At 43.4% G+C, this 23,941-nt stretch overlaps 2 protein-coding genes across 2 annotated transcripts; one reads left to right on the forward strand and one right to left on the reverse strand.

The window, feature by feature from the left end:
• The first annotated feature begins 7,772 nt into the window (after positions 1 to 7,772).
• LOC124702146 (DNA topoisomerase 6 subunit A3-like) lies at positions 7,773 to 9,701 on the forward strand. The gene is made up of 2 exons (XM_047234259.1): positions 7,773 to 9,116; positions 9,375 to 9,701. The coding sequence occupies exon 1, from the start codon at positions 7,773 to 7,775 to the stop codon at positions 9,096 to 9,098; it is 1,326 nt and encodes a 441-aa protein (XP_047090215.1). The 3' UTR covers positions 9,099 to 9,116; positions 9,375 to 9,701.
• LOC124702145 (pentatricopeptide repeat-containing protein At5g02830, chloroplastic-like) lies at positions 9,700 to 18,921 on the reverse strand. Its single transcript, XM_047234257.1, has 12 exons — positions 18,285 to 18,921; positions 17,418 to 17,505; positions 16,992 to 17,196; positions 16,334 to 16,441; positions 14,974 to 15,138; positions 14,309 to 14,866; positions 12,660 to 12,725; positions 12,474 to 12,554; positions 11,445 to 11,542; positions 10,754 to 10,964; positions 10,420 to 10,480; positions 9,700 to 10,314 (listed from the first exon to the last, which is right to left on the reverse strand). Exons 1-12 carry the CDS (start codon positions 18,871 to 18,873, stop codon positions 10,040 to 10,042), a joined length of 2,505 nt encoding a protein of 834 aa, XP_047090213.1. The 5' UTR covers positions 18,874 to 18,921; the 3' UTR covers positions 9,700 to 10,039.
• Positions 18,922 to 23,941: the final 5,020 nt, after the last annotated feature.

Raw genomic sequence — 23,941 nt, forward strand, 5'->3', positions numbered from 1 at the left:
TCGCGTCCTCAATAGTGTCACTCATCAAAGCTGCATATTCTTCCGCTGTCGGATCATTCTGAAACGTGACACGTCTTGATCCAGCCGTAATTTCCCAAGGTAATACGGCTTCCTGTCCATAGACAAGCTGGTACGGTGAAGTCTTTATAGCTCCATGGCACGACATGCGGTAGGCCCATAATGCTTCTGATAACTTCTCATGCCAATCCCTAGGGTTCTCGTCAATCTTTCTCTTGATCAGCTTGATTAAGCTGCGATTGGACGCTTCGGCTTGTCCATTAGCTCTGAGCATAGTACGGAGATGATCGGATCGGTTTAATCCCCATGTCATCGCAGAATTTCCTGAATTCTTTAGAAACAAAGACCGAACCTCCATCGGTCGTGATGGTTTGGGGAATCCCAAACCTATGAATCACGTGTTCTTTCACAAACTGAATCACATCTTCTGATTTCACCTTCTTCATAGGGATGGCTTCCACCCACTTGGTGAAATAGTCTGTGATGGCCAAAATCCATTCATGTTTTTTACTCGACGCGGGATGGATTTTGCCGATCATATCCATGCCCCACCCTCGAAACGGCCAAGGCTTGATGATAGGGTTCATCGCTGATGCTGGTACCGTCTGAATCTTCCCAAACATCTGGCATGCTTGGCACCCCTTGTAGTAATTGAAGCAGTCTTCAAGCATGGTGGGCCAATAAAACCCCGAGCGCCCGACTAGCCACTTCATCTTGTGAGCCGGCCGATGAGTTCCACGGGCGCCTTCGTGCACTTCATGTAAGAGCCGATTAGACTCGGTTGGTCCCGAGCACTTGAGTAGTAACCCTTCCAACGTCCCGTAGAACATATCGTCTCCTATGAGGACGTACTTCATGGCTTTGTATCTTATCCGTTTAGGTGCCCCCGAGCCGAATCTTTTAAGTAATTGAAGATCTCGGCTCTCCAATCATCCTGTTCCGGGAATTGCACTGGACTTCCGTCCCTTCAGGTATATCTATGTAGCCGGACGCCATTTGTGCGAGATTGTTGGCCTCGGTGTTTTGGGCTCTTGGGACCCAATTAAAGTTGATGTACCGAAACTGTGTCATCAACTCACGGCATTCCATCCAATATGGGAAAAGCGATTCACTCTCGCACTTGTATTCATCCGTGAGTTGGTTAATCACCAACTTGGAGTCTCCAAAAAGCTCTACTGCTTCTGCTCCGGCTTCTAATAGCAACTCCATCCCCTTACGTACTGCCTCATATCCTGCCACGTTGTTGGTGCAAGGGGTAGACAATCTGATGGAGAAAGAGTACTCTGCCCCCCGAGGCGACACGAGCAGAATGCCGATGCCACAACCATCGTCGCAAGCCAATCCATCGAAGAACATAGCCCATGCACGTATGGATAGTGCTGCTATATTGGTACTGATTCGCTCAACTATGAGATCGGCTAACGCTTGCCCTTTGACTGCTTTCGCAGGCTGGTACCGGAGATCAAACTCCGACAACGCAAACATCCACTTACCCAGCCGGCCCTTCAATACAGGGGCCGACAGCATGTGCTTGACAACGTCTGACTTGCATATGACGACGATTTCTGCCGTCAAAAGGATATGATGCAGCTTAGTGCAGGTAAAGAACAGGCAGAGGCACAGTTTCTCGACCTCAGGATACCTCGTTTCCGCGTCCAACATCCTTCTGCTGAGGTAAAAAACGACCTTTTCAACGCCCTCGTAGAGTTGCACCACCACCGAGGCGATGGACGTGTCAGCTACTGACAAGTAGATGTAGAACGGCCTGTCTTGCTGGGGCGGAACTAACACAGGCGGCGTTGTCAGATACCGTTTAATTTCATCAAACGCCTGCTGCTGTTCTGCCCCCCAGTGAAATTCGTCATCAGACTTAGTCTTCACCAACGCCATGAACGGCTCTATCCGTCCTGACAGGTTAGAGATGAATCGTCGGACGAAGTTGATCTTGCCGATAAGACGTTGGAGTTCCTTCTTCGTGGTGGGCGGCTGCATGGTACGCACTGCCTCCTGACTTTTCAGGCCGATCTCAATTCCGCGCTCATGAACCAGAAATCCTAGGAACTGACCGGCCGTCACACCAAAGGCACACTTCTTTGGGTTCATTCTCAGTCCGAACTTCCGCGTTCGGTCTAGGACGCGTCGCAGATCTCCCAAGTGTCCCTCCATGGAGACGGACTTGACTACCACGTCATCGATGTAGATTTCCACTAACTTGCCGATCAGATCGTGAAATATATAATTCATGGCTCTTTGATATGTTGCACCGGCATTCTTCAACCCGAAAGTCATGACCACATATTCAAACAAGCCCACTGCCCCTGGTACTCCGAATGCGGTCTTGTGTATATCTTCCGGAGCCATGAAGATGCTGGTTATAGTCGGCGTTGCCATCCATGAAGCTTAAAACCTTGTGGCCAGCGGCTGCATTGATCAATGTCTCCGCCACAGGCATTGGATACTCATCTTTTGGAGTGGCTCTGTTAAGATCTCGGAAATCGATAGCCACACGCCACCGGCCGTCCTTCTTTTCTACAAGAACGATACTGGAGATCCATTCAGCATACCTGCATGGCAAGATGAACCCTGCGGCCAACATCTTCTCGATCTCTTTCTTGACCTCTTCCAAGATTTCGGCCTTCATCTGACGAGCTCGTTGTTGGAACGGCCGAAATCCTTTCTTAAGGGGGAGCCGATGTTCAATGATGCTCCTGTCTAACCCAGACATCTCTGTATAGTCCCATGCAAAGCGATCCGGGTATTCTTTCAATAGAGCAATCATCCGACTCTCGAGCTGTGGGTCTAACTTCCTGCTGATAAAAGTTGGCCGAGGCTTGTCCCCAGGGCCGATATCGACTTCTTCTAGCTCGTCAGCCGAGGTGAACCCATACCCCAGCTTTCCGTCACCTGTGAGGTCGACGCCAAATACTGGGAGAGCCGGTGGCGCGGATAATACGGTCCGATCGCTAGAATCGGCCTCCATCTTGATCATCACCAGGACCTTGTGGCAGTGTCGGAGCCGGTTGCGTGGATCGGCTCCCTCTTCATTCTTGCTATGAGAGCAGCTGCCCTCATTGCTGCCCATACCAGGGCGATACCCAAGTTCTACCATGTTGATGCTGACGTCATGGGAGCGGGTTCTGTGGAAAGAGCCGATGAGTTTGGCTTCGAGGGTTGCCTTGATCTCGTCATGTTTCTTCTTGAGCTCATTAGGCAGATCCTCGTACTTGACCGGAGTGCTTTCCGCCATCTCGGATGTAGATGGCGATGTGGTGGATGTCGAAGGTTGTCCCACCGGGCGTGCCGAGAATGTGTTGACGTCGAAACCCACCGGCGGGCAGCGATAGGCAACACGGTAGAGCCGGGAACAACTAGGGCTGCGGCTGGCCCCGGTCCCTCGGAGCGACGGCCCGCAAAGCCTCCCGGTCACACGTCCGATGCTATCGCAAGGGCGTGCCACCCGACCTATACCGGTCGGGAAGGTGTTGGATGATGCCTCGCTTAGTTTCCTGCAGGGCATACACGTAAACGTTAAATACGAGCCTCGATCGGCTCTCGGGTTATCTCGTGAATCGGCTCAAAGAGCCGATCCACCCATGATTCGTACGAGGTGTCGAATATATGGTGGTCCTGCTTGATCAAGATAAAGCTGATGAGATCTACGACGATTTAGGGTTTTCACCGCATAATCGGATCATCCTACTCACGATTGGGCCTCGCGCTCGCGCACGGTGACCGTAAGCCGATCCTAGACAGGGCCTAAAATCCAACACGAGGTTGATCCCCGGAACATCCTTTCTAGGGCAAGCGAACGTCACCCTACACGCCGCTGGATCCTCCAACCCTTTGTAAGGCCTAACTATTGCGGATATTAAACTAATCCTTGTAGAACAAGGAGCAACCGTAACGGATCAGATCTACTAAACTATGATCAAGCGGGGTGCCGCCCCTACACCTGAGATAGGTGTAAGGGCGGCTAGATGCATAAGGGTTGCACTACGACAGCATATGATACGAAGAACAATGCTAACCCTAATACATCTAAGATAACTACGTTGCTCGCCATCAAAAAGGCTTCAGCACGAGCAACGCATGAACAACGTGGGTAGGCTTGTGCTGCCTAGATCGCAAGATGCGATCTAGGCAGCATGGTGCTTACCGGAGAAACCCTCGAGACGAAGGAGTTGGCGATGCGCCGAGATTTGTTTGTGTTGAACGTTGGTTGTTGTTTATTCCATAAACCCTAGATACATATTTATAGTCCAGGGGACTTTCTAATGTGGGCGTGCACTAAACCGTGCACGGGTAAAACTCTAACTTCTAAACTAAGATGCGATCTAATATGTTACAGATACATGGGCAGTTTAGCCCAACTTGGTACAAAAGGCCGATTCACGTATCTCTTCTATGTATATTTTTCAAGTCCATCTTGATCGCGGCCCACCTCTGACTTGGTCAAATTCTGGTGATAACAATGATTATGACAGTTACTGCTCTCTTGATTGTCGCTTCCCAGTCTATTGCTAGCCTTCACTTGTACTGAGCGGGAACGCTGCTCGTGCTTCCAAACCCCCGAAAACCAAGTTATTCCAAAGTGTCCACCATAAATACCTATGCATGGCATTTCAAACCATTCCAAGTAAATTCTCATGTGCTACCTTTAAACCTTCAAAATGCTTCTCAATTTGTGTTAATGTTTTATAGCTCATGAGGAAATATGTGGTGTTTATCTTTCAATCTTGTCATTTACTCCTGATGGACTTTCATAATGGACTAGTGGCACATCCGCTTATCCAATAATTTTGCAAAAAGAGCTGGCAACGGGGTTCCCAGCCCCAATTAATCAACTTTTATTAATAATTCTCTTCACATGTTTTGCCCCGATTTATCGATAAGCAACTTAAATTGCAAATAGACACTCCTCCATGGTATGTGATTGATGGAAGGCACCCGAGGATTCGGTTAGCCATGGCTTGTGTAAGCAAACGTTGGGGGGAGTGTCATCCATAATGAAACTAAAGTACGTTTGTAAACAAAAGAGAAGAGGGATGATTTACCTTGCTGGTAGAAATAACGTCCTTCATGGGAGCCGCTCTTGAAAGTCTGGTTGACGAGGTAGTTAGAGAACCCACTATCATTCGTTGACAACAACAAATACCTCTAAAAATAATTTTACTCTTGTTTTACAAATGAAAAGCTCTAGCACATGTTAATCCATGCTTCCCTCTGCGAAGGGTCAATCTTTTACTTTTACTTTTACATTGAGTCTCCATCCTTTCTTTGAGCACTTTCTTGAGAGCACAACTGTCATTCTTAGTATAATATGCTTGTCCCAAAATGTGATTAACTGTGGTATAACTTTGATGCTTTTATCTTTGATAATCTCTACTTCCAGTCTTTCTATGAACTTCAAAGGTGCCCAGGCATTTATGTTCTATTGTACAAACACGGGCAAGCGAGATACCACTTTATCATATCATTCTATGAACATTACAATCCTGCTGATAGACATGATTCATGATGCTCATTATTAATTTGTTGGTACCTTTTCCATGATTGACATAGCTATTAGATAATTTTATTTGCATGTACCCTATTATGAATTGCTAAAGTACTTGCCATATCATGAGAATATTTACATCATATGAACAAATGTGTTCGTGAAAGTTCTTTCATCGCACTCAGTTGTTAACTGAATTGTTTGAGGACAAGCAATAAGCTAAGCTTGGGGGAGTTGATACGTCCAAAACGTATCTACTTTCCCGAACACTTTTGCTGTTGTTTTGCCTCTAATTTGTGTATTTTGGATACAACTAACACGGACTAACGCTGTTTTCAGCAGAATTGCTCTGGTGTCTCGTTTTTGTGCGGAAATCCAACTTTCGGGGAAAATCCTCGGAATTTATGCGAAAGGTCTTATTTTCCGGAAGATTGACGGAGCCGAAGGGAAAGCCGGGTGGAGGCCCGAGGGCCCCACACACTAGCCCGGCGCGGCCCAGGAGGGGGCGCGCCGCCCTGTTGTGTGGCCCCCTCGGCTGGCCTCTGACGCCCCTCTCTGGACTACTTAACGCCTTCGACCTAAAAACGCACGGGGGGTAAGAAGAAATCATCAGAAGACATCCAGTACACCGCCACCGTCGCGAAACTCCGTCTCGGGACGAGAAACTCCGTTCTGGTACTCCGCCGGGACGGGGAATTGGAGGAGATCATCGCCATCATCAGCACCGACGCCTCTCCATCGACCAGCCATGTTTCCCCCATCCATGTGTGAGTAATTCCCCCGCTGTAGGCTGAAGGGGATGGTAGGGATTGGATGAGATTGGTCATGTAATAGCATAAGATTGTTAGGGCATAGTGCCTAGTGTCCGTAATTGGTACTTTTATGATATTGTTGCAACTTGTTATGCTTAATGCTTGTCACTAGGGCCCGAGTGCCATGATCTCGGATCTGAACTTGTTATCAATTCATTATGATATTCATTGCTTTATGATCTTACACTGCAAGTTGTATACACGTATTGTCTGTCCGGAACCCGAGGCCCCAAAGTGACGGAAATTGGGACAACCGAAGGGGATGGCGGTGATATGAGGATCACATGTGTTCACGGAGTGTTAATGCTTTGCTCCGGTGCTCTATTAAAAGGAGTGCCTTAATTTCCGATGAGATTCCCTAGAGGCCCGGCTGCCACCTGGTGGTAGGACAAAAGATGTTGTGCAAGTTTCTCATTGCGAGCACGTACGACTATATATGGAACACATGCCTATTGATTGATTAGTACTTGGATACCGTTTTATTATTATATGCAAATGCCCTGCTTTGATTGTTACATGAGTTTCTCTCATCCATGCAACGCCCGTTCATCCATCCCTGTGCCTACAGTATTTTAATCCTGATGTTTACTATAATCACTACTGATGTGTTTGTTACTCTGCTGCTGTTATTTCACTACTGCTACTGCTATAAAACTGTTACTACTGATAAACTCTTGCGAGCAAGTCTGTTTCCAGTGCGACTGAATTGACAACTCCGCTGTTAAGGCTTACAAGTATTCTTTGTCTCCCCTTGTGTCGAATCAATAAATTGGGTTTTACTTCCCGCGAAGACTGTTGCGATCCCTTATACTTGTGGGTCATCAGGGGACGGCTGAAAGTTTGGCGCTTCCAACTCCTTACAACGTGTTTGGGGAAAGGGATTGGGAGTTTAATGCCTCTTCCCTATCCCCGTCTCAATTACCAGGGTTCCCCTAGGTAAGAGATTTGTGGGAGTTTAACACGTGAATTCCCTTTCCACTTCCCTCCTTAATTTCCATTTCATCCAACCAATCAAGAGATTAAAAGTCACCATACCATAAACTCCCATTCACTTCCTCTAATTCCCACGAACCAAACAGGCTGTTAGTCCAATCCATCGGTAATCCACCGTGAATTTGAACGTGAGGAGCGCCAACGGCTGGAGGTACTCTTACTGCTTACACCCCTAGGTGGAGATGGGTCTGCGGCGGGCTGCTCCGCTTTCCGGCTCTTCATGTTGTTGGGCCGACGCAATGCGAGCCCATTCCACCTAGGACTTGTGGGCTGCCCGCGGGGGGCATATTGGGTATGCGTGGACCGTGGAGTCACGCACAGTCAGTGGCTCTCCTCCGTCCCTCACTCCCTCCCTTCCCCCAACCAAATCCGCCGCCACACTCGAGTTCGAATCCCGCCGCCGCCGTCGTCCCCGCCGCATCTCCCCCACTTCTGCCTCCGAATCTGTCCCCATGTCGGAGAGAAAGCGCCGCGCCGGGCCAGGCGCCGCCGCGGGTGGTCCGACCTCGAAGAAACCGCGCGGCGCCTCGGCGGCTGCGTCCTACGCCCAATCCCTCCGCTCGAAGCTCCGCCCCGACGACTCCATCCTCGCCTCCCTCCGCGCCCTCGCCTCCGCGTCCGCGAAACCCAAGCCCGCGGCCGCGTCCTCCGCCGGAGCCAAAGCCCTGGCCGACGACGACCCGGCCTCCGCCTCCTCCTCCTACATCGTGGTGGCCGACCAGGACATCAACTCCGTCACCTCCCGCATCAACCGCCTCGTCCTCTCCGTCGCGCGCAGCATCCTCTCCGGCCGCGGCTTCTCCTTCTCCGTCCCCTCCCGCACCTCCACCAACCAGGTCTACCTCCCGGACCTCGACCGCATCGTGCTCCTCCGCCGCGAGGCGGCCAGGCCCTTCGCCAACGTCGTCACCGCGCGCAAGGCCACCGTCACCGCGCGCGTCCTCTCCCTCGTCCACGCCGTCCTGCGCAGGGGGATCCACGTCACCAAGCGAGATCTCTTCTACACCGACGTCAAGCTCTTCGAGGACCAGTCCCAGTCCGACGCCGTCCTCGACGACGTCTCCTGCATGCTCGGATGCACCCGCTCCTCGCTCCACGTCGTCGCCTCCGAGAAGGGTGTCGTCGTTGGCCGCCTCATCTTCCACGATGACGGTGACCGCATCGACTGCACGCGAATGGGTGTCGGCGGTAAGGCCATCCCGCCCAACATCGACAGGGTTTCAGGCATCGAGAGCGATGCCCTCTTCATCCTGCTAGTGGAGAAGGATGCTGCCTTCATGCGCCTCGCCGAGGACCGGTTCTACAACCGTTTCCCTTGCATCATCCTGACGGCGAAGGGGCAGCCGGATGTTGCCACCAGGTTGTTCTTGCGGCGGCTTAAGGTGGAGTTAAAGCTGCCGGTGCTTGCAATGGTGGACTCTGATCCTTATGGGCTGAAGATCTTGTCAGTTTATATGTGCGGGTCCAAGAACATGTCGTATGACAGCGCCAATCTGACTACGCCGGATATCAAGTGGCTCGGCGTTCGGCCAAGCGACCTGGACAAGTACAGGGTACCGGAGCAGTGCCGGCTTCCCATGACTGATCACGATATCAAGGTGGGCAAAGAGATGCTGGAGGAGGACTTTGTGAAGCAGAATGAAAGCTGGGTGAGGGAGCTGGAGACCATGTTGCGAACAAAACAGAAGGCTGAGATTCAGGCTCTGAGCTCGTTTGGGTTCCAGTACCTGACTGAGGTATATCTGCCTCTCAAGCTGCAGCAGGAAGACTGGATTTGAGATCTCTTCTGGTGGCAGGTGAATAGATTATCCTGTTGCTTTATCTTCCTATTGTTTTCTTCATTATGTTTGGTGTATTTTGTTTCTAACAATAATCTGTTGAGTGATCCGTTGCATTCTTGGTCGTGGTGCATTTTACCAAGTACATAACCCTTAAGCAGTTTAAGTGTTATTATCTCTGACTGAGAATTAGAATTTAGTCTATATAAGAGCACCCTTCCCATGCCTAATCGACTGAGACTAAGCCCCGGAATGTTCACTTTTTTCCTGTTACAGATGATGATATTCTCATACGGAGGAATAGCGCCCCAGTCCGAAGCTTCAAGGAGAAATTTGAAATGGCCAGGAAATATGTACACCACATGTGGCAATTCCTTTGTACCAAATTATACATTTGAAATAACATATGTGTTGTATTTTTCCCCTTCTGCTTAGAGTAGAATTTGTGATTGACTTGTGAGACCTGTATTTAGAAGCAATTGTCTGGATCTCTGAAATTGGATCTGATACCTTAAAGCTATTATATTGGTATCATTTGCATCTTAAATGCACGCAAAGGCCAGAGATCAGTAGAAAGATTAAATCTAATTGAGAAAAGATGTACAACAGAGTCAATACTTCAACCAGTATCAGAGTTGCTTGTAAGCCAACAAAAGCTAGTGTGTTTTTTATTGTACTCTGTCAGAATGTTTATCATTTTCTGTGGAACATTGGTGATTACAACAATTATCTAGACACTTCAAAATTTTAACCTGGGATGCGCTACCCGGTTGAGAGAATTGATGCAGATGCATTTACAATACGAAACGTGTGATTTTTCATGTATCATAAGACTACATTGGCCACCAACAAATCTTTCCTTCTGAAATCAGCCTGTTGCTGTATGTACACCATCCATCTTGCAGGTATAAATTTGACCAAAGAAATGCCCTAGGGTGTCACTATACATCCCTCACAGCTTTCTTCTTAAGCCAATGATTCAGCGAGTTGACTGTTATTTTTATCATTCCCTGTGGTCTCCTAGGCCGTTGGGGAGCTCTGACTTTAGATGAAAGAGGAGGATGGCTTTGTGGTCCAATAAAAACTTCAAGACCCAATTCATCCGTCAAAACAGAAGTTATAGCATGCTCGACGTCGATAGCAGTCGCTTCAATATCAGTGTATGATGTCTTCTCATGACCGGTGATGATGACCAAATCATCCTGAACTGATGTACCTACTCAAAAGTAACAAAACAAAATAGAATGGTCATATTGTCTTAGTAATGCATCATCTTGATTCTAATAGAATCTGCAGATAACGTTACAGTCCTGAACATTACCTAGAAGATACTTCTCTTTGATCTTGCGGAGAGTTGAGAGAACAACTATGCGAGCTTCAACCTGTGGAACATATAGCTGAGTAGATGCCTTGGAATAGATTGTGTAACAGAGGTGCAACGGGACCCAAAATATGACACTTGAGTTAATGTTCTAGTGCAAAATCATGTATCACTTTGATGCAAGATGGCTGTTGAGTTTCAACAGACTAACGTCTGTGGGTTGCGATTACCATTTTATATTGATGCAAAGATTTGCAACGCTTCCTTATATTCTTGAAAACAGAAAAACAGTAGATGATATATTATTAGGCAGATACTCTCTGTATCAGATTACCTTTGAAAGCCCACGGACATCAACCGTTTGGTTTTGATCAACATCTTTTTGCAAGAATCTTGCCACTTTCTCAAGAAATATATTGAATGATTTATTTCTCTCATCTTTTAGATCTAAATGGTAAAAATCTCGTTTTCCACTGCCGGAAGACAAAACACCTTCACTCCATTCCACTATCAGTTCCTTTAGATAATAGTCATATGCTTGATATCTGTCACGGGTAAAACAAGAGACAAACTTAACACAGAAAGAAAACCTGCTATAAAAATAATAACCTATGTTTTGATAATATCAGGCTATCCATAGTCTGCATGTCTCCTACCGTGGAACGATATACATTATGAACTAAACTATGAGTGCATGATTGCTTCCAGTTGATATTTGTTGATATGTTTATACCCTTTTAGCTTGAACAAACTTGTACTTCACATATTTTTGCATATGAAGAGTGGATTTTGTGCTTATATGGGTCCGTGCCCTTTCTATCTCCACCATGAAATGTGACTTGAGATGTGCACACTCTCATCCTATTGCCTACCTTTATTGCAATAGGTTGAGAAAATGTACTTGGATCTCAAGGCGCATCTCATGGTCAGGATTGTAGCAGCATCCACACATACATACAAATTGCCAAACTAAATGAATGGACGAAGAAAACCAAAGGAATGTCAAAGAACTTCTAGTCACGTACCCTGCTCTTCTCATTTCCTGATAGATCGCCAAACATTGCTGAATTTCTTGTAATGATCCGTATTTGCAACGTGCTGTCAGGAGAGTTCTGTATGTCACCTGAAAATGAACTTGTAGCTCAGTAACTCATGCAACCTTGCAAATCAATGCAATCCTAGATAGTTGCCCATATAGATCAAATCTTGATATCCTTTAATAATAAAATGGACTTTAATAGACAAACCATGAGCTATATGATACTATCTAACATCAACAACAACAAAAAAGACCTCAAGAAATAACCCCAAAAAATTATAACCTGGATGTTCATGAAAAAATATCACTCAGAATTTATGAACTAGTTAAACGGAAGGAAATCATGCGTGCACCAGCAGAATTCAGTACGGTTCAACTAGAGCACTTATTATTCTCGATAAGAACTAATAATTTATTATTCTCGATAAGAACTAACAATTTATTATTCTCCCTCCACCCCTGTACATACACCCCTTACACCTAATAATAAAATGGACACTCATTAAAGAGTAAATAAACCATGTGCCAGATGATACTATCTAACATCAACAGAAAATTGATATTAGGAAATAACCTCAAACAATTATACCCGAATGTTTGAGGAAAAATATACTACCAAGAATTTAAGAAATACTACTCCCTCCGATCCACAATAACTGTCAGAGATTTTGTACTAATCTAGTATAAAATTTGTACTAAGTCACCGACACTTATTTTGGATCGGAAGGAGTAGTTAAATGCAAGGAAATCACACATGCATCAGCAGAGTTCAGTGACTCAACAATAGCACCGATTATTCTGGATAAGAACTAACAATTTGTTCTCGGGATCCCCTGTACATACACCTCCTGTATTTGTATAAAAACAGGAAGTATGTGTGCAAACTTTTGTCCATAGACGCTGCCAGTCATTTAGTAAGCTATGGTTGAAAACAGTAAATTCAATAGTAAAGAGCATCGAAGTTCTATCAAAAAAAAAGAGCACCAAGCCTTTGCACCATACATAAGAGACTCACCATATTCGGCTTCAGTTGTTGTGCTTTCATTTCTTCAAACAAGTGGAACGCCATCTTCATGTCCTTACTTTCTACACATGCCTGGAGGAAATTACCACATAAGCTTACTTCAATTATAAGCTTATAACAAACATGATGCAATGTCTCTTATCTTGACCAATTGAAATATGAGTTCTAATGGCCAACCTTAATAGCTACAGTATATGCAGAGACATTAAGTTTTATTCCAACACGCTGCATTCTTCTGAGTGCCTGTATCCAAAAAGTAAATAACATTGGTCCACATTTAGCAAGTAACAAAGTGTCAAAGTAAGCAACGCATTCTATTTGTCCAGACAAAAAAATGGTACTCCGCATAACACTTGTAAATTGTCATATACTATTGCAAAGGGACTTTTCCAAGGTATGCCTAAATTGTGCATTAGAAAGCATTCAAATGTAATACTGTAAGCAATCATAAATACAATGACAAAAAGAATCTTCTGCAACAGTGAAGGGGGATATGTGGTACTCCCTCCATTCCAAAAAAAGCTTCTCAACTTTTTCTAGATACGGATGTATCTATAGCTAAAACATGTCTATATACCTCCGTATTTAGACAAAGTTGGGAAGCTTTTTTTGGAACAGAGGGAGTATTATACAACTGCAAAGTGAAATAATATGCACTATGATTGTAGATAAAGGAGGGACTATTTGCTGTCTGAACTGCAGAAAACCTAAACACTGGGATTGGCTAATTAACTAGCTGGGTGACCCACGCATCTGCACAGCTGGATTTATTAGATGTTGTCATATTTGGTTTCCCACTTTCTCTGCCGGTCATTGGTTCCCTTGCATCAACTGTTATACGGTTATATTAGCCTCCAGTTCGGTATGCCAACCACAATATGATACCGTTGTAGCAAAATATATTTCTCGATGAAACGTTGTAGTAGTTTGATAGAATTTTTTCCATCCTTTCGTAAAAGATGCTGACACTCTTATTGTAACGGCTCATTTGTTTATTTGTAGTATTGTTATTTATGTCTTTATGGTGCCATGCAAACCAATAGACACTTGCTAATCTCCACATTCCATCTTCCACTCCTCATCCATCTATGTCTATTTATTTCATTGATACTTGTGTTGAAAAAAATGTACATGCCTTTCTACACATATTTCTCTTCATGTACTTTGCTCCCCCGTTACCTGACCATCTTGTCACTGGGAACGGCGAAGCAGACATTCCCATCATTCTTAAGAAGACCCTTGACTAAATATATCAGACCCTAACATTCTGTGACAGCAAAGCCAGAAACATGCAATACTTCTTTGGAGAGGCAGCTTTATTGCATTTGGTGCGTAGGTCCCCTCTATATGACTGTGATACGATTTTTACCATTGTAGGAACTTCTTTCTTACTTAGTTTGCTTTTCGAAAACATGAGTATTGATTGTTCTCTACCATGGTATCAGCTGTTTCCGGTGAAGGACTTTAGTTGGAAGTTAAATCAGACTGTTTCCGGTGAAGGACTTTAAACAGCATATACCCATCATAATTCGTAAGACAGGAAAAGCAACTAAATACGAGTAATCAATCTTGGTCGTTTCTTGTAGGCAAGTAATCTCTGCCATTCCTTTTCTATTGCTTTAATAATACGATAGATAGATCAAGACCTTGCAGATGTTACATTAAATTCATTACTTAACGAGTCTACAAGAGGACACAACAGAGCAAACAATATAACAGCATTTAGTGTGCAGAGATCAATATCTAGTTCATTATTCCTACAACAAGACATCAGGGCTAGCATGCAGTGTGCACTGAAAATATGAACTTAAAGTTTTGGTACTAACCTGGATAGCTCCATTCCTATTTTGTGACGTCCCATAAATATCAATGAGAATGGACCAGCTAATACGGTCGGGGCAAAGGCCGCTTCGTCTCATCTCATTCATTACGGATTTTGCACGTTCATCATTAGTTCCACATGCCATCATCAAAATGTTATATGTTGTAACTGTTGGCCTAAATGGAACAACCAAGATAGTACCACCGTTTTTACTCAGATGCTCTTCACAGAATGTGAAGTTGTCCGGAAGACATTTTTTCTGCTCAACAGATAGAGATACTTTGATTCCAGATTCCCTCCAGCTATTGAACAAGCGGAAAGCTCTATCATATTGGCATGACTTGACCAAAGAAGTAAGGATAATATTGAAGCATGGGGCAGTAGGTTGACAGCCATCCCTTATCATTTCTTCAAGGATCTCTATGGCGCCATCAACTAAACCAGAATTTGCATAAGCATTGATTAATGATGACCACGTGACTAGGTTAAGACGAACACCAACTGCTCGCATATCATCTTTGATGTTGGAAGCCTTCTTCCACATCTTTGCCTCCGCAAACACCTAAAGTTAAAGAGAAAAAAGAATTATAGAGGCATTAAAAGGCATGACACATGAACAGGATAACAACAAAAACAACAATCGCAACAATAACAGCAGGCGCCTCGTACCTTTATCATTGTACTATATGTAAAAACATCTAACTTTAAAGCCCCGCCATGTTCCTTTTTCTTAATTTCCTCATAAATTTCTTGTGCTAAGTTGAACTCTCTAGCATTGCAACATGTCTTCAGAAGTATGTTATATGACGCCAAATCAGGAGGGACACCAAGTTTCTGCAAAGGTGAAATAATGTAGAGCATAAGGTTACTGCACATGAACCTGCATTAGTTTTAATCCATCATAAATACACACTTTTCACTAGGGTTTCTGATTTTGCATGTTTAACACTTGATTCAAGCTGACTGTATACTTGCCACTGCAAAGGTGGAAAATCGGGTTTATTTGCCAGTTGCTACTCCAACAAGAGACAACGGAGTTGACCAGGTCCAGTACAAATGATGATTTAGCCCTTTCAAAGAAAATTCAAAAGAAGGAAATCTGTAGGATTCAGGTATTTATCAAGCAAGTGGTGCAACCGGGTTAGGATGGGGTGTGCGCCGTATCTTCGATGACCTCGGGTGGCATGGTCTTGGAGGTACCTGCGACTGCGAGTCCTAGCTTTAGTGAGTGTGGAGACACAGACCACAAAGCGGCATTGACAACGCGAGCCCAAGAAATTTCCATGCCATGATGGCTTGAGGCAAATTACGCTGAGCTCAGTTCCATCACACCTACTCTTTCCACTACCTTCCACCTCAGCTCCATATAAGCCTCTGCTCAGAGATACTGTGGCTCGAACTCTAGCGCAAGTTCAGTACAGACAGATGTACTCATGTGGCACACTCCACATCAGTCATGACGTCACCAACCCTCCCTGCAAACACAGATCAGGCCAGCCATGGTACCATGGGCCGCACAGCTGAGCAAGAGGTGGACTGCAGAAATCTCACAGGTGAACACGCAGACAGTGACACAGATGAAAGCAAATAGCTCATCCATTTCAATTTTGAAGAGAGAGAAAAAAGGAATATAACGTGGACTACTGGAAATTGGAGCCAATAGTGGGTGTAAGCAACTCATTTCAATTCTTTTCAGTGGCATGACCATGATGGCAATTAGCTAGATTTCTATGGAAAATCGTCAATTCACACCTTTGTAGTTGCAAGCGTACAATTGTTGCAAACATGAAAGGTGGAGCCAAATGCACAATATACACACTCGTTCTAGTGAGCATAATGCAAAAGTACCTAGCAGGCATGCAATAAAAATGCTAGCCAAAAAATGGGCATATAATAGCATCTGAGAAGTTTCACCAGAAACGTGAACTTGCAGGAGAATGGACAGAAAATTTAACATCATGTGGAATCAACCGCTTGAAGCTAAATAGCCTACCTATGAACAGCAACAATAGGGTAGAAGATGCATTACTTGCATATGCTTGTAGACCGAAAAATTGTAGCTCAAACTGTGGGCATTCGCATTCATAAGGCTGTTAAAGACATGGGTATTTGGAGTAATCTTCTCAGCAAGCAGCCCCTGCATAAGAGTCACAAATACCAGTGAAGGCTCAGTTTGACTATCTAAAGTATAGCATATGTTTACAAAAGGTGAGCACAACACAGTATTTTATTGGATGCATATTGTTAATTTGCAGATTTTTTTCATTCAAACAATTTCCACTTTTTTTTGGTACCGACAAATAGAGAGAGAAAAACTCAATCATGAAATGAGACAAAGGAACACCAGCAAGTGTTATGTATCATGTGATTTTTATGGCACAACTCAAGGTATTCTTCTGAAGAACATCTGATGTTTGTGCACACACGGAAAAGATAAAGGGAGAGCGATTTGCTCAGAATTTACAGGTGCAACAAAATTTTCTGATTACCATCCTAAGTTAAGTAGTACAGTTCTAAAGAGAGTGTGCTATTGAATCATGCTTAGGAATTTCTAAATTGATGAATCTCTATGAAACTAACAGCACCCGGGGTTTGTGGTACTTTGGAATGTATTCACCTAGATCTTGTAATTTTTCAGCTGTTACTTATGCAAGTATAAATTTCAACAGCGATCACTAGTCCCATACCTCAAATATAATCCGAGCCTGCACAGAAGAACCACAATGACTGCATATATCGATGATACTTCGGCACGCAAACATATTGATACCTCCCAACTGGTCCTTGAGTGCTCTAAAGACCTTTAGGGCATGTTTCAATTCCTTTCTTTTCCCAAAAGCTTCCATAGTATTGCAGAGTAGAAGCTGGGAGTGTGGAAAGATACGTGCATACCTACATGTCAAAAGACAATGGATGAGCAGGTATGAAGATAGCTAAAAGAGTGAAAAGACTATAAAAATCTAATGTATCCCAAAAGAAAGCTTCAGATTATTGCACAGCATATTTTCCAAATTGATTAATGTTTTTTACACTTTAGTATTAACATATAAAAAGAAAGTGCGGTTGGCAAAAGGTAAGACAAGAATGAAGAGAAATACAGTAAGTATGATCACCTTATCGCCATATCTGGATCCCGCTTCCTGACAAATATTTTCAGTACATCCATTGGATCCACAATGTTTTTAACAAAAAATCCACAGCCTAAAAAAATAACAAAGAAAAGTCTTAATAGCGATAACTTGAGAGTCTGGATCGCAGAAAAACATAAACAAGAAAATTGCAGTGAATAGTGGTAAGCACTAGAAATAGGTAATCAGCAGAACAGTGAGTGCCACTCTATCTGTAGTTCATATCTAACTTGTAATTACATGTAACATATGACTATAAAACACAGAATCAACAGACATTAAGAGCCAAAGTATGTCAATAGTATGTCAACAGACATTAAGAGCCAAAGTATGTCAATAGTGAGCATGACAGGGAATTCATTTTTCTACCAAGTTCATTAGAAGTCCAGGAAACAACGAAGATAGAGCTAAGTGAAGTAGAAAGATGTCTCAAACATATACACATAAATATATCTTCCTACACGCCGAACATGAGAGGCGTGAGCGCATTCTAATGGCTGAATTCAATGGGCCATCAGCTGGTAAACAGAATGGTACTTCTGAAACAAAACAGCTAGTGACTAATCATATCAAAGAGAACAGTGCAAAGTGCCGACGTTAAATCTGAACCAGTCTAGAATCTCTATTGCATACAGTCGTGCGGGCATATTACGTACTACAGTAAATTAACAAAACCAGGTAGCAAATGGATAACATATTAGCAATTAACTAGATGGATTGTGTCTCGACGACCGAAACCTAAAAGTAATGCTGATGATTTGTGAGCGCTGGCGATTGCTGGTGCACCACTAAGCTAGATGATACAACTGAATGACAACGAAAAAACATGAGGAAGTTTTGAGGTGACATTACTAGCTAGCGCCTCGATGGCCTCCACGAACTCCACCATGATGCGCTCGTCCATCAGCTGCCGGCATGCGGCCGCGACGGCGTCGGACGCGTCAGGGTCGAGCATGACGGCGGCCTGGACGCCGATGCGGTCGGCGTCGCGGAGGAACTCGAGCACGTGGGGGAGGCCGTGGTCGCGGAGCGCGGCGTCGACGCCGCGCGAGAGGAGGCGCCAGTTGATGCGGGCGGCGAACCCGGAGTCCCCGGCGGCGGCGCGGAGGCCCTCGGCGGCGATGAGGAAGTCGCCGAGGCGGCCGGCGCCGGCGAGGTTGGAGGCGACGCGGGAGTAGTAGTCGATGGCGGAGGGGTTGCTGCCGACGTCGAGGAGCAGCGGGAGGGCCTTGCCCCCCTTGTGGGTGGAGTTGGGGCGGCCGTTGGGAGCGGGGGTGGACTGAAAGCGGCCGACGTCGGAGAGGATGGGGATGACCTTGGCCTTGGGGTTGGGGTTGGGGTTGGCATTGGGGGCGGAGATGGTGGTTGCGGACTGCAAGCGGCTGCGGCGGCGGCGCGGCGGAGGTGGTGGTTGCGGGGAGGAGGTCATGGCCATCCCCATGGTGACTGGTGTGGGCAGGGCTGGGGGATTGGAGGTGGAAGAAGAGCCAAAGCCAAGGCAGGCAGTGTCACTTGGACGGTGGGGCTTTCATGGGGTGGCGCGGATATTTTCGTTCCGTTCGGATAGGAAGCTCAACAAAACAACACTGCCGGCTCTGGCTCCGTAGCAGCATTTTCCTCTCAAAATATGGTGCATATAGCTTCTGGTCAAAATCAAACTATTTAAAATTTGACTAACTATACAGAAAAAACTTCTACAATATAAAATGGAGAAAATATGAAAGTGTTTTTCAGCGATCGTTGTAACAATGTTGGTTTGAGATTATAGATAGGGACATATTTTCCCATATAGTTGGTCAATTTTTTTAAAAAAATACTTTGACTAAAACCAATATTCATACTATTTTAGGAAGGAGGGAGTAGTTCAAAAAATCGGTTGATTTTACTAGGGTGTGATTGGTTGCCCGATCCATTTTTGGTATCCCTGTGGGGCATAACGGGGGGGGGGGGGTGGGTGGGGGGGGGAGGGGGATGGCCCAAAAGCCACGTTGTGGACTTTATTTGGTTTCCTACAAGGGAGTTGATTTTGTGAGCAATTTAACCAATGGGGGAGTAGTTCAAACAATCGGTTGATTTTATTAGCATACGAGGAAAATCATGGCGCAAACGAAAAGAATCCAGATTGGAACCTAATCAAAGCCAACGAGACCGGAAAAAACAGAACCGAATCAAACATAAATGATCTGATCGTGGACTCATGCTGCTTCCAGTGATTTTTATGTTAACGACAAGCACACTCATAAATTCGCTTTGAAGCTCGAGCCAGATGGAGCTCCCTTTTTCAAAATTTGAGAACACAATTTTAAAATTTTAAGAAATTATGTAAAAAAAATTGGATGCAGATAATGATGTACCCTATCAAGACACAAAATCTCTACCCAAAATGACTTATATTATTGGCTTAATAAAAATAACAGAATTTGGAGGAAATTTAATTTTTTCATTTTTCACTACTTTAGGTGTCATATTTTGGTATTTTTCCGCAACCTAAAATACGGGGTATTTCAAGTTAAGACTTTTTTTAAGTTGATAGAGTAGATTATTTTCTACATCTAGAATTTTTTGGTCGATTATTTTTGAAACTTCAAAATATCATTTTTTAAATGGTTCAAAAATGGCTATGTTGGTTTTGGAGATTGGAAATCTCTCTACCCAGATTCACACTTTTGTTATTTTTGTGTCGCTTAAAATCCAAAAAGATTCGAATTGAGATTTTACATGTTTGTGGGATACACCATTAGCTACTTTTACGATTTTATTTCATGACTTTTTGAAACTTGGTAGATGGCACAAAAGCCACGTTGTGGACTTCATTTGGTTTCCTACAAGGGAGTTGAGAAATATGATTTTGTGAGCAATTTAACCGATGGGGAGTAGTTCAAACAATCGGTTGATTTTATTAGCATACGAGGAAAATCATGGCGCAAAAGAAAAGAATCCAGACTGGAACCTAATCAAAGACAACGAGACCGGAAAAAACAGAACCGAATCAAACATAAATGATCTGATCGTGGACTCATGCTGCTTACAGTGATTTTTATGTTAACGACAAGCACACTCATAAATTCGCTTTGAAGGTCGAGCCATATGAAGCTCCCTATTTCAAACTTTGAAAACACAATTTTAAAATTTTAAGAAATTATGGAAAAAAAATTGGATGCAGATAATGATGTACCCTATCAAGACACAAAATCTCTACCCAAAATGACTTATATTATTGGCTTAATAAAAATAACAGAATTCGGAGGAAATTTAATTTTTGCATTTTTCATTACTTTAGGTGTCATATTTGGTATTTTTTCCGCAACCTAAAATACGGGGTATTTCAAGTTAAGACTTTTTTAAGTTGATAGAGTAGATTATTTTCTACATCTAGAATTTTTTGGTCGATTCTTTTTGAAACTTCAAAATATTATTTTTAATTGGTTCAAAAATGGCTATGTTGGTTTTGGAGATTGGAAATCTCTCTACCCAGATTCACACTTTTGTTATTTTTGTGTCGCTTAAAATCCAAAAAGATTCGAATTGAGATTTTACATGTTTGTGGGATACACCATTAGCTACTTTTACGATTTTATTTCATGACTTTTTGAAACTTGGTAGATGGCACAAAAGCCACGTTGTGGACTTCATTTGGTTTCCTACAAGGGAGTTGAGAAATATGATTTTGTGAGCAATTTAACCAATGGGGAGTAGTTCAAACAATCGGTTGATTTTATTAGTATACGAGGAAAATCATGGCGCAAAAGAAAAGAATCCAGACTAGAACCTAATCAAAGACAACGAGACCGGAAAAAACAGAACCGAATCAAACATAAATGATCTGATCGTGGACTCATGCTGCTTCCAGTGATTTTTATGTTAACGACAAGCACACTCATAAATTCGTTTTGAAGCTCGAGCCAGATGGAGCTCCCTTTTTCAAAATTTGAGAACACAATTTTAAAATTTTAAGAAATTATGGAAAAAAAATTTGGATGCAGATAATGATGTACTCTATCAAGACACAAAATCTCTACCCAAAATGACTTATATTATTGGCTTAATAAAAATAACAAAATTTGGAATTTTTGCATTTTTCACTACTTTAGGTGTCATATTTTTGTATTTTTTCCGCAACCTAAAATACAGGGTATTTCAAGTTAAGACTTTTTTAAGTTGATAGAGTAGATTATTTTCTACATCTAGAATTTTTTGGTCGATTCTTTTTGAAACTTCAAAATATCGTTTTTTAAATGGTTCAAAAATGGCTATGTTGGTTTTGGAGATTGGAAATCTCTCTACCCATATTCACACTTTTGTTATTTTTGTGTCGCTTAAAATCCAAAAATATTCGAATTGAGATTTTACATGTTTGTGGGATACACCATTAGCTACTTTTACGATTTTATTTCATGACTTTTTGAAACTTGTAAATATAATATTTTTATTTTTTTAATATGCCGGAAGCACCGGACCTTGGGAGGCAAAAAACTTATAACCCTTTGCTTCGGTTCATTCTTCCCACAACAACAACTAAGATTGTCCGATAGCCCTAAACCCTAGATTGTTCGATACCCTTTATAATTAAGGTTAAGGGCATAATGATCTTTATGACTAGTTAACGAATAATTAATTTGTACGATAGCATGTAGAAACCCATGCATGGGCCCAATTGCATATGTATGTATCTGTACGCATAGGTCCTATGTCCGCATGAAAAGCTTACGGTAGTGGTGGGTGGCATCAAGCTCGATGACGGCTTGTGAACTTGTCCGGGGACGAGTGCGAACAAAAGGCTTAATTGTTCGTATTGTAAGGCGATAACTTAACCTAGCAAGGCGATAAACCGGATCCGCCGCTTTGGCTTACACGTCGGTCCCAGGGCAGCACACCACTTAGTCAAAGACGGAAAAAGGACAACGCCAATGAGGTGAGCAGATCAAACACCACCACCGCCAACGCGCACGTAGATCGCCAACCCCACACGCCCGACGACCTGAGACCACGAATAAAACTAGGTGCAGTGGCTCAGGTCTGTGCCTCCGGTAGAGCCACCTGCTAGCTCAACGCGATAACAGAGAACCACCATCTAAATCCGTTGCCTCGACATTTGGGCGCCACGTCGAAGCCGAAGTCTAACATGCACCCAGAAATGTTCAGCCGATGACCGCCACAAATAGATAAAGATGTCCATCATCGAAGCATTCGGAAGGGGGGGCAAAAGCCACGTTGGGGACTTCATTTCGTACAAGGGAGTTGAGAAATATGATTTTGTGAGCAATTTAACCAATGGAGGAGTAGTTCAAACAATCGGTTGATTTTATTAGCATACGAGGAAAATCATGGCGCAAAAGAAAAGAATCCAGACTGGAACCTAATCAAAGCCAACGAGACCGGAAAAAACAGAACCGAATCAAACATAAATGATCTGATCCTGGACTCATGCTGCTTCCAGTGATTTTTATGTTAACGACAAGCACACTCATAAATTCGCTTTGAAGCTCGAGCCAGATGGAGCTCCCTTTTTCAAAATTTGAGAACACAATTATAAAATTTTAAGAAATTATGGAAAAAAAAATTGGATGCAGATAATGATGTACTCTATCAAGACACAAAATCTCTACCCAAAATGACTTATATTATTGGCTTAATAAAAATAACAAAATTTGGAATTTTTGCATTTTTCACTACTTTAGGTGTCATATTTTTGTATTTTTTCCGCAACCTAAAATACAGGGTATTTCAAGTTAAGACTTTTTAAGTTGATAGAGTAGATTATTTTCTACATCTAGAATTTTTTGGTCGATTCTTTTTGAAACTTCAAAATATCGTTTTTTAAATGGTTCAAAAATGGCTATGTTGGTTTTGGAGATTGGAAATCTCTCTACCCATATTCACACTTTTGTTATTTTTGTGTCGCTTAAAATCCAAAAATATTCGAATTGAGATTTTACATGTTTGTGGGATACACCATTAGCTACTTTTACGATTTTATTTCATGACTTTTTGAAACTTGTAAATATAATATTTTTATTTTTTTTAATATGCCGGAAGCACCGGACCTTGGGAGGCAAAAAACTTATAACCCTTTGCTTCGGTTCATTCTTCCCACAACAACAACTAAGATTGTCCGATAGCCCTAAACCCTAGATTGTTCGATACCCTTTATAATTAAGGTTAAGGGCATAATGATCTTTATGACTAGTTAACGAATAATTAATTTGTACGATAGCATGTAGAAACCCATGCATGGGCCCAATTGCATATGTATGTATCTGTACGCATAGGTCCTATGTACGCATGAAAAGCTTACGGTAGTGGTGGGTGGCATCAAGCTCGATGACGGCTTGTGAACTTGTCCCGGGACGAGTGCGAACAGAAGGCTTAATTGTTCGAGAACCAACCTGAGGTTGGGTGGTTAGGAGGGTGGTTGTACCCCCAACTCACCAGAGTTCAAACCCCAGGTTTGACATCTGAGTGTCTCATAAAAGCGGAATATTCTTTCAGTGGGAGGCGACGTTCCCGTC

This window comes from Lolium rigidum, chromosome 3, assembly GCF_022539505.1.
Source record: "Lolium rigidum isolate FL_2022 chromosome 3, APGP_CSIRO_Lrig_0.1, whole genome shotgun sequence".
Classification (NCBI taxonomy): domain Eukaryota; kingdom Viridiplantae; phylum Streptophyta; class Magnoliopsida; order Poales; family Poaceae; genus Lolium; species Lolium rigidum.

What these genes read in the sequence shown, in the direction of transcription:
- LOC124702145 (XM_047234257.1), bottom strand. Translation starts at nt 18,873, where the DNA reads ATGGGGATGGCCATGACCTCCTCCCCGCAACCACCACCTCCGCCGCGC. An exon ending in CGGTCTACAAGCATATGCAA is followed by an intron (nt 15,139 to 16,333) that starts GTAATGCATCTT and finishes TCACCTTTGCAG; the next exon opens with AAACTTGGTGTCCCTCCTGA. An exon ending in CATATAGTACAATGATAAAG is followed by an intron (nt 14,867 to 14,973) that starts GTACGAGGCGCC and finishes CTTTAACTTTAG; the next exon opens with GTGTTTGCGGAGGCAAAGAT.
- LOC124702146 (XM_047234259.1), top strand. Translation starts at nt 7,773, where the DNA reads ATGTCGGAGAGAAAGCGCCGCGCCGGGCCAGGCGCCGCCGCGGGTGGT.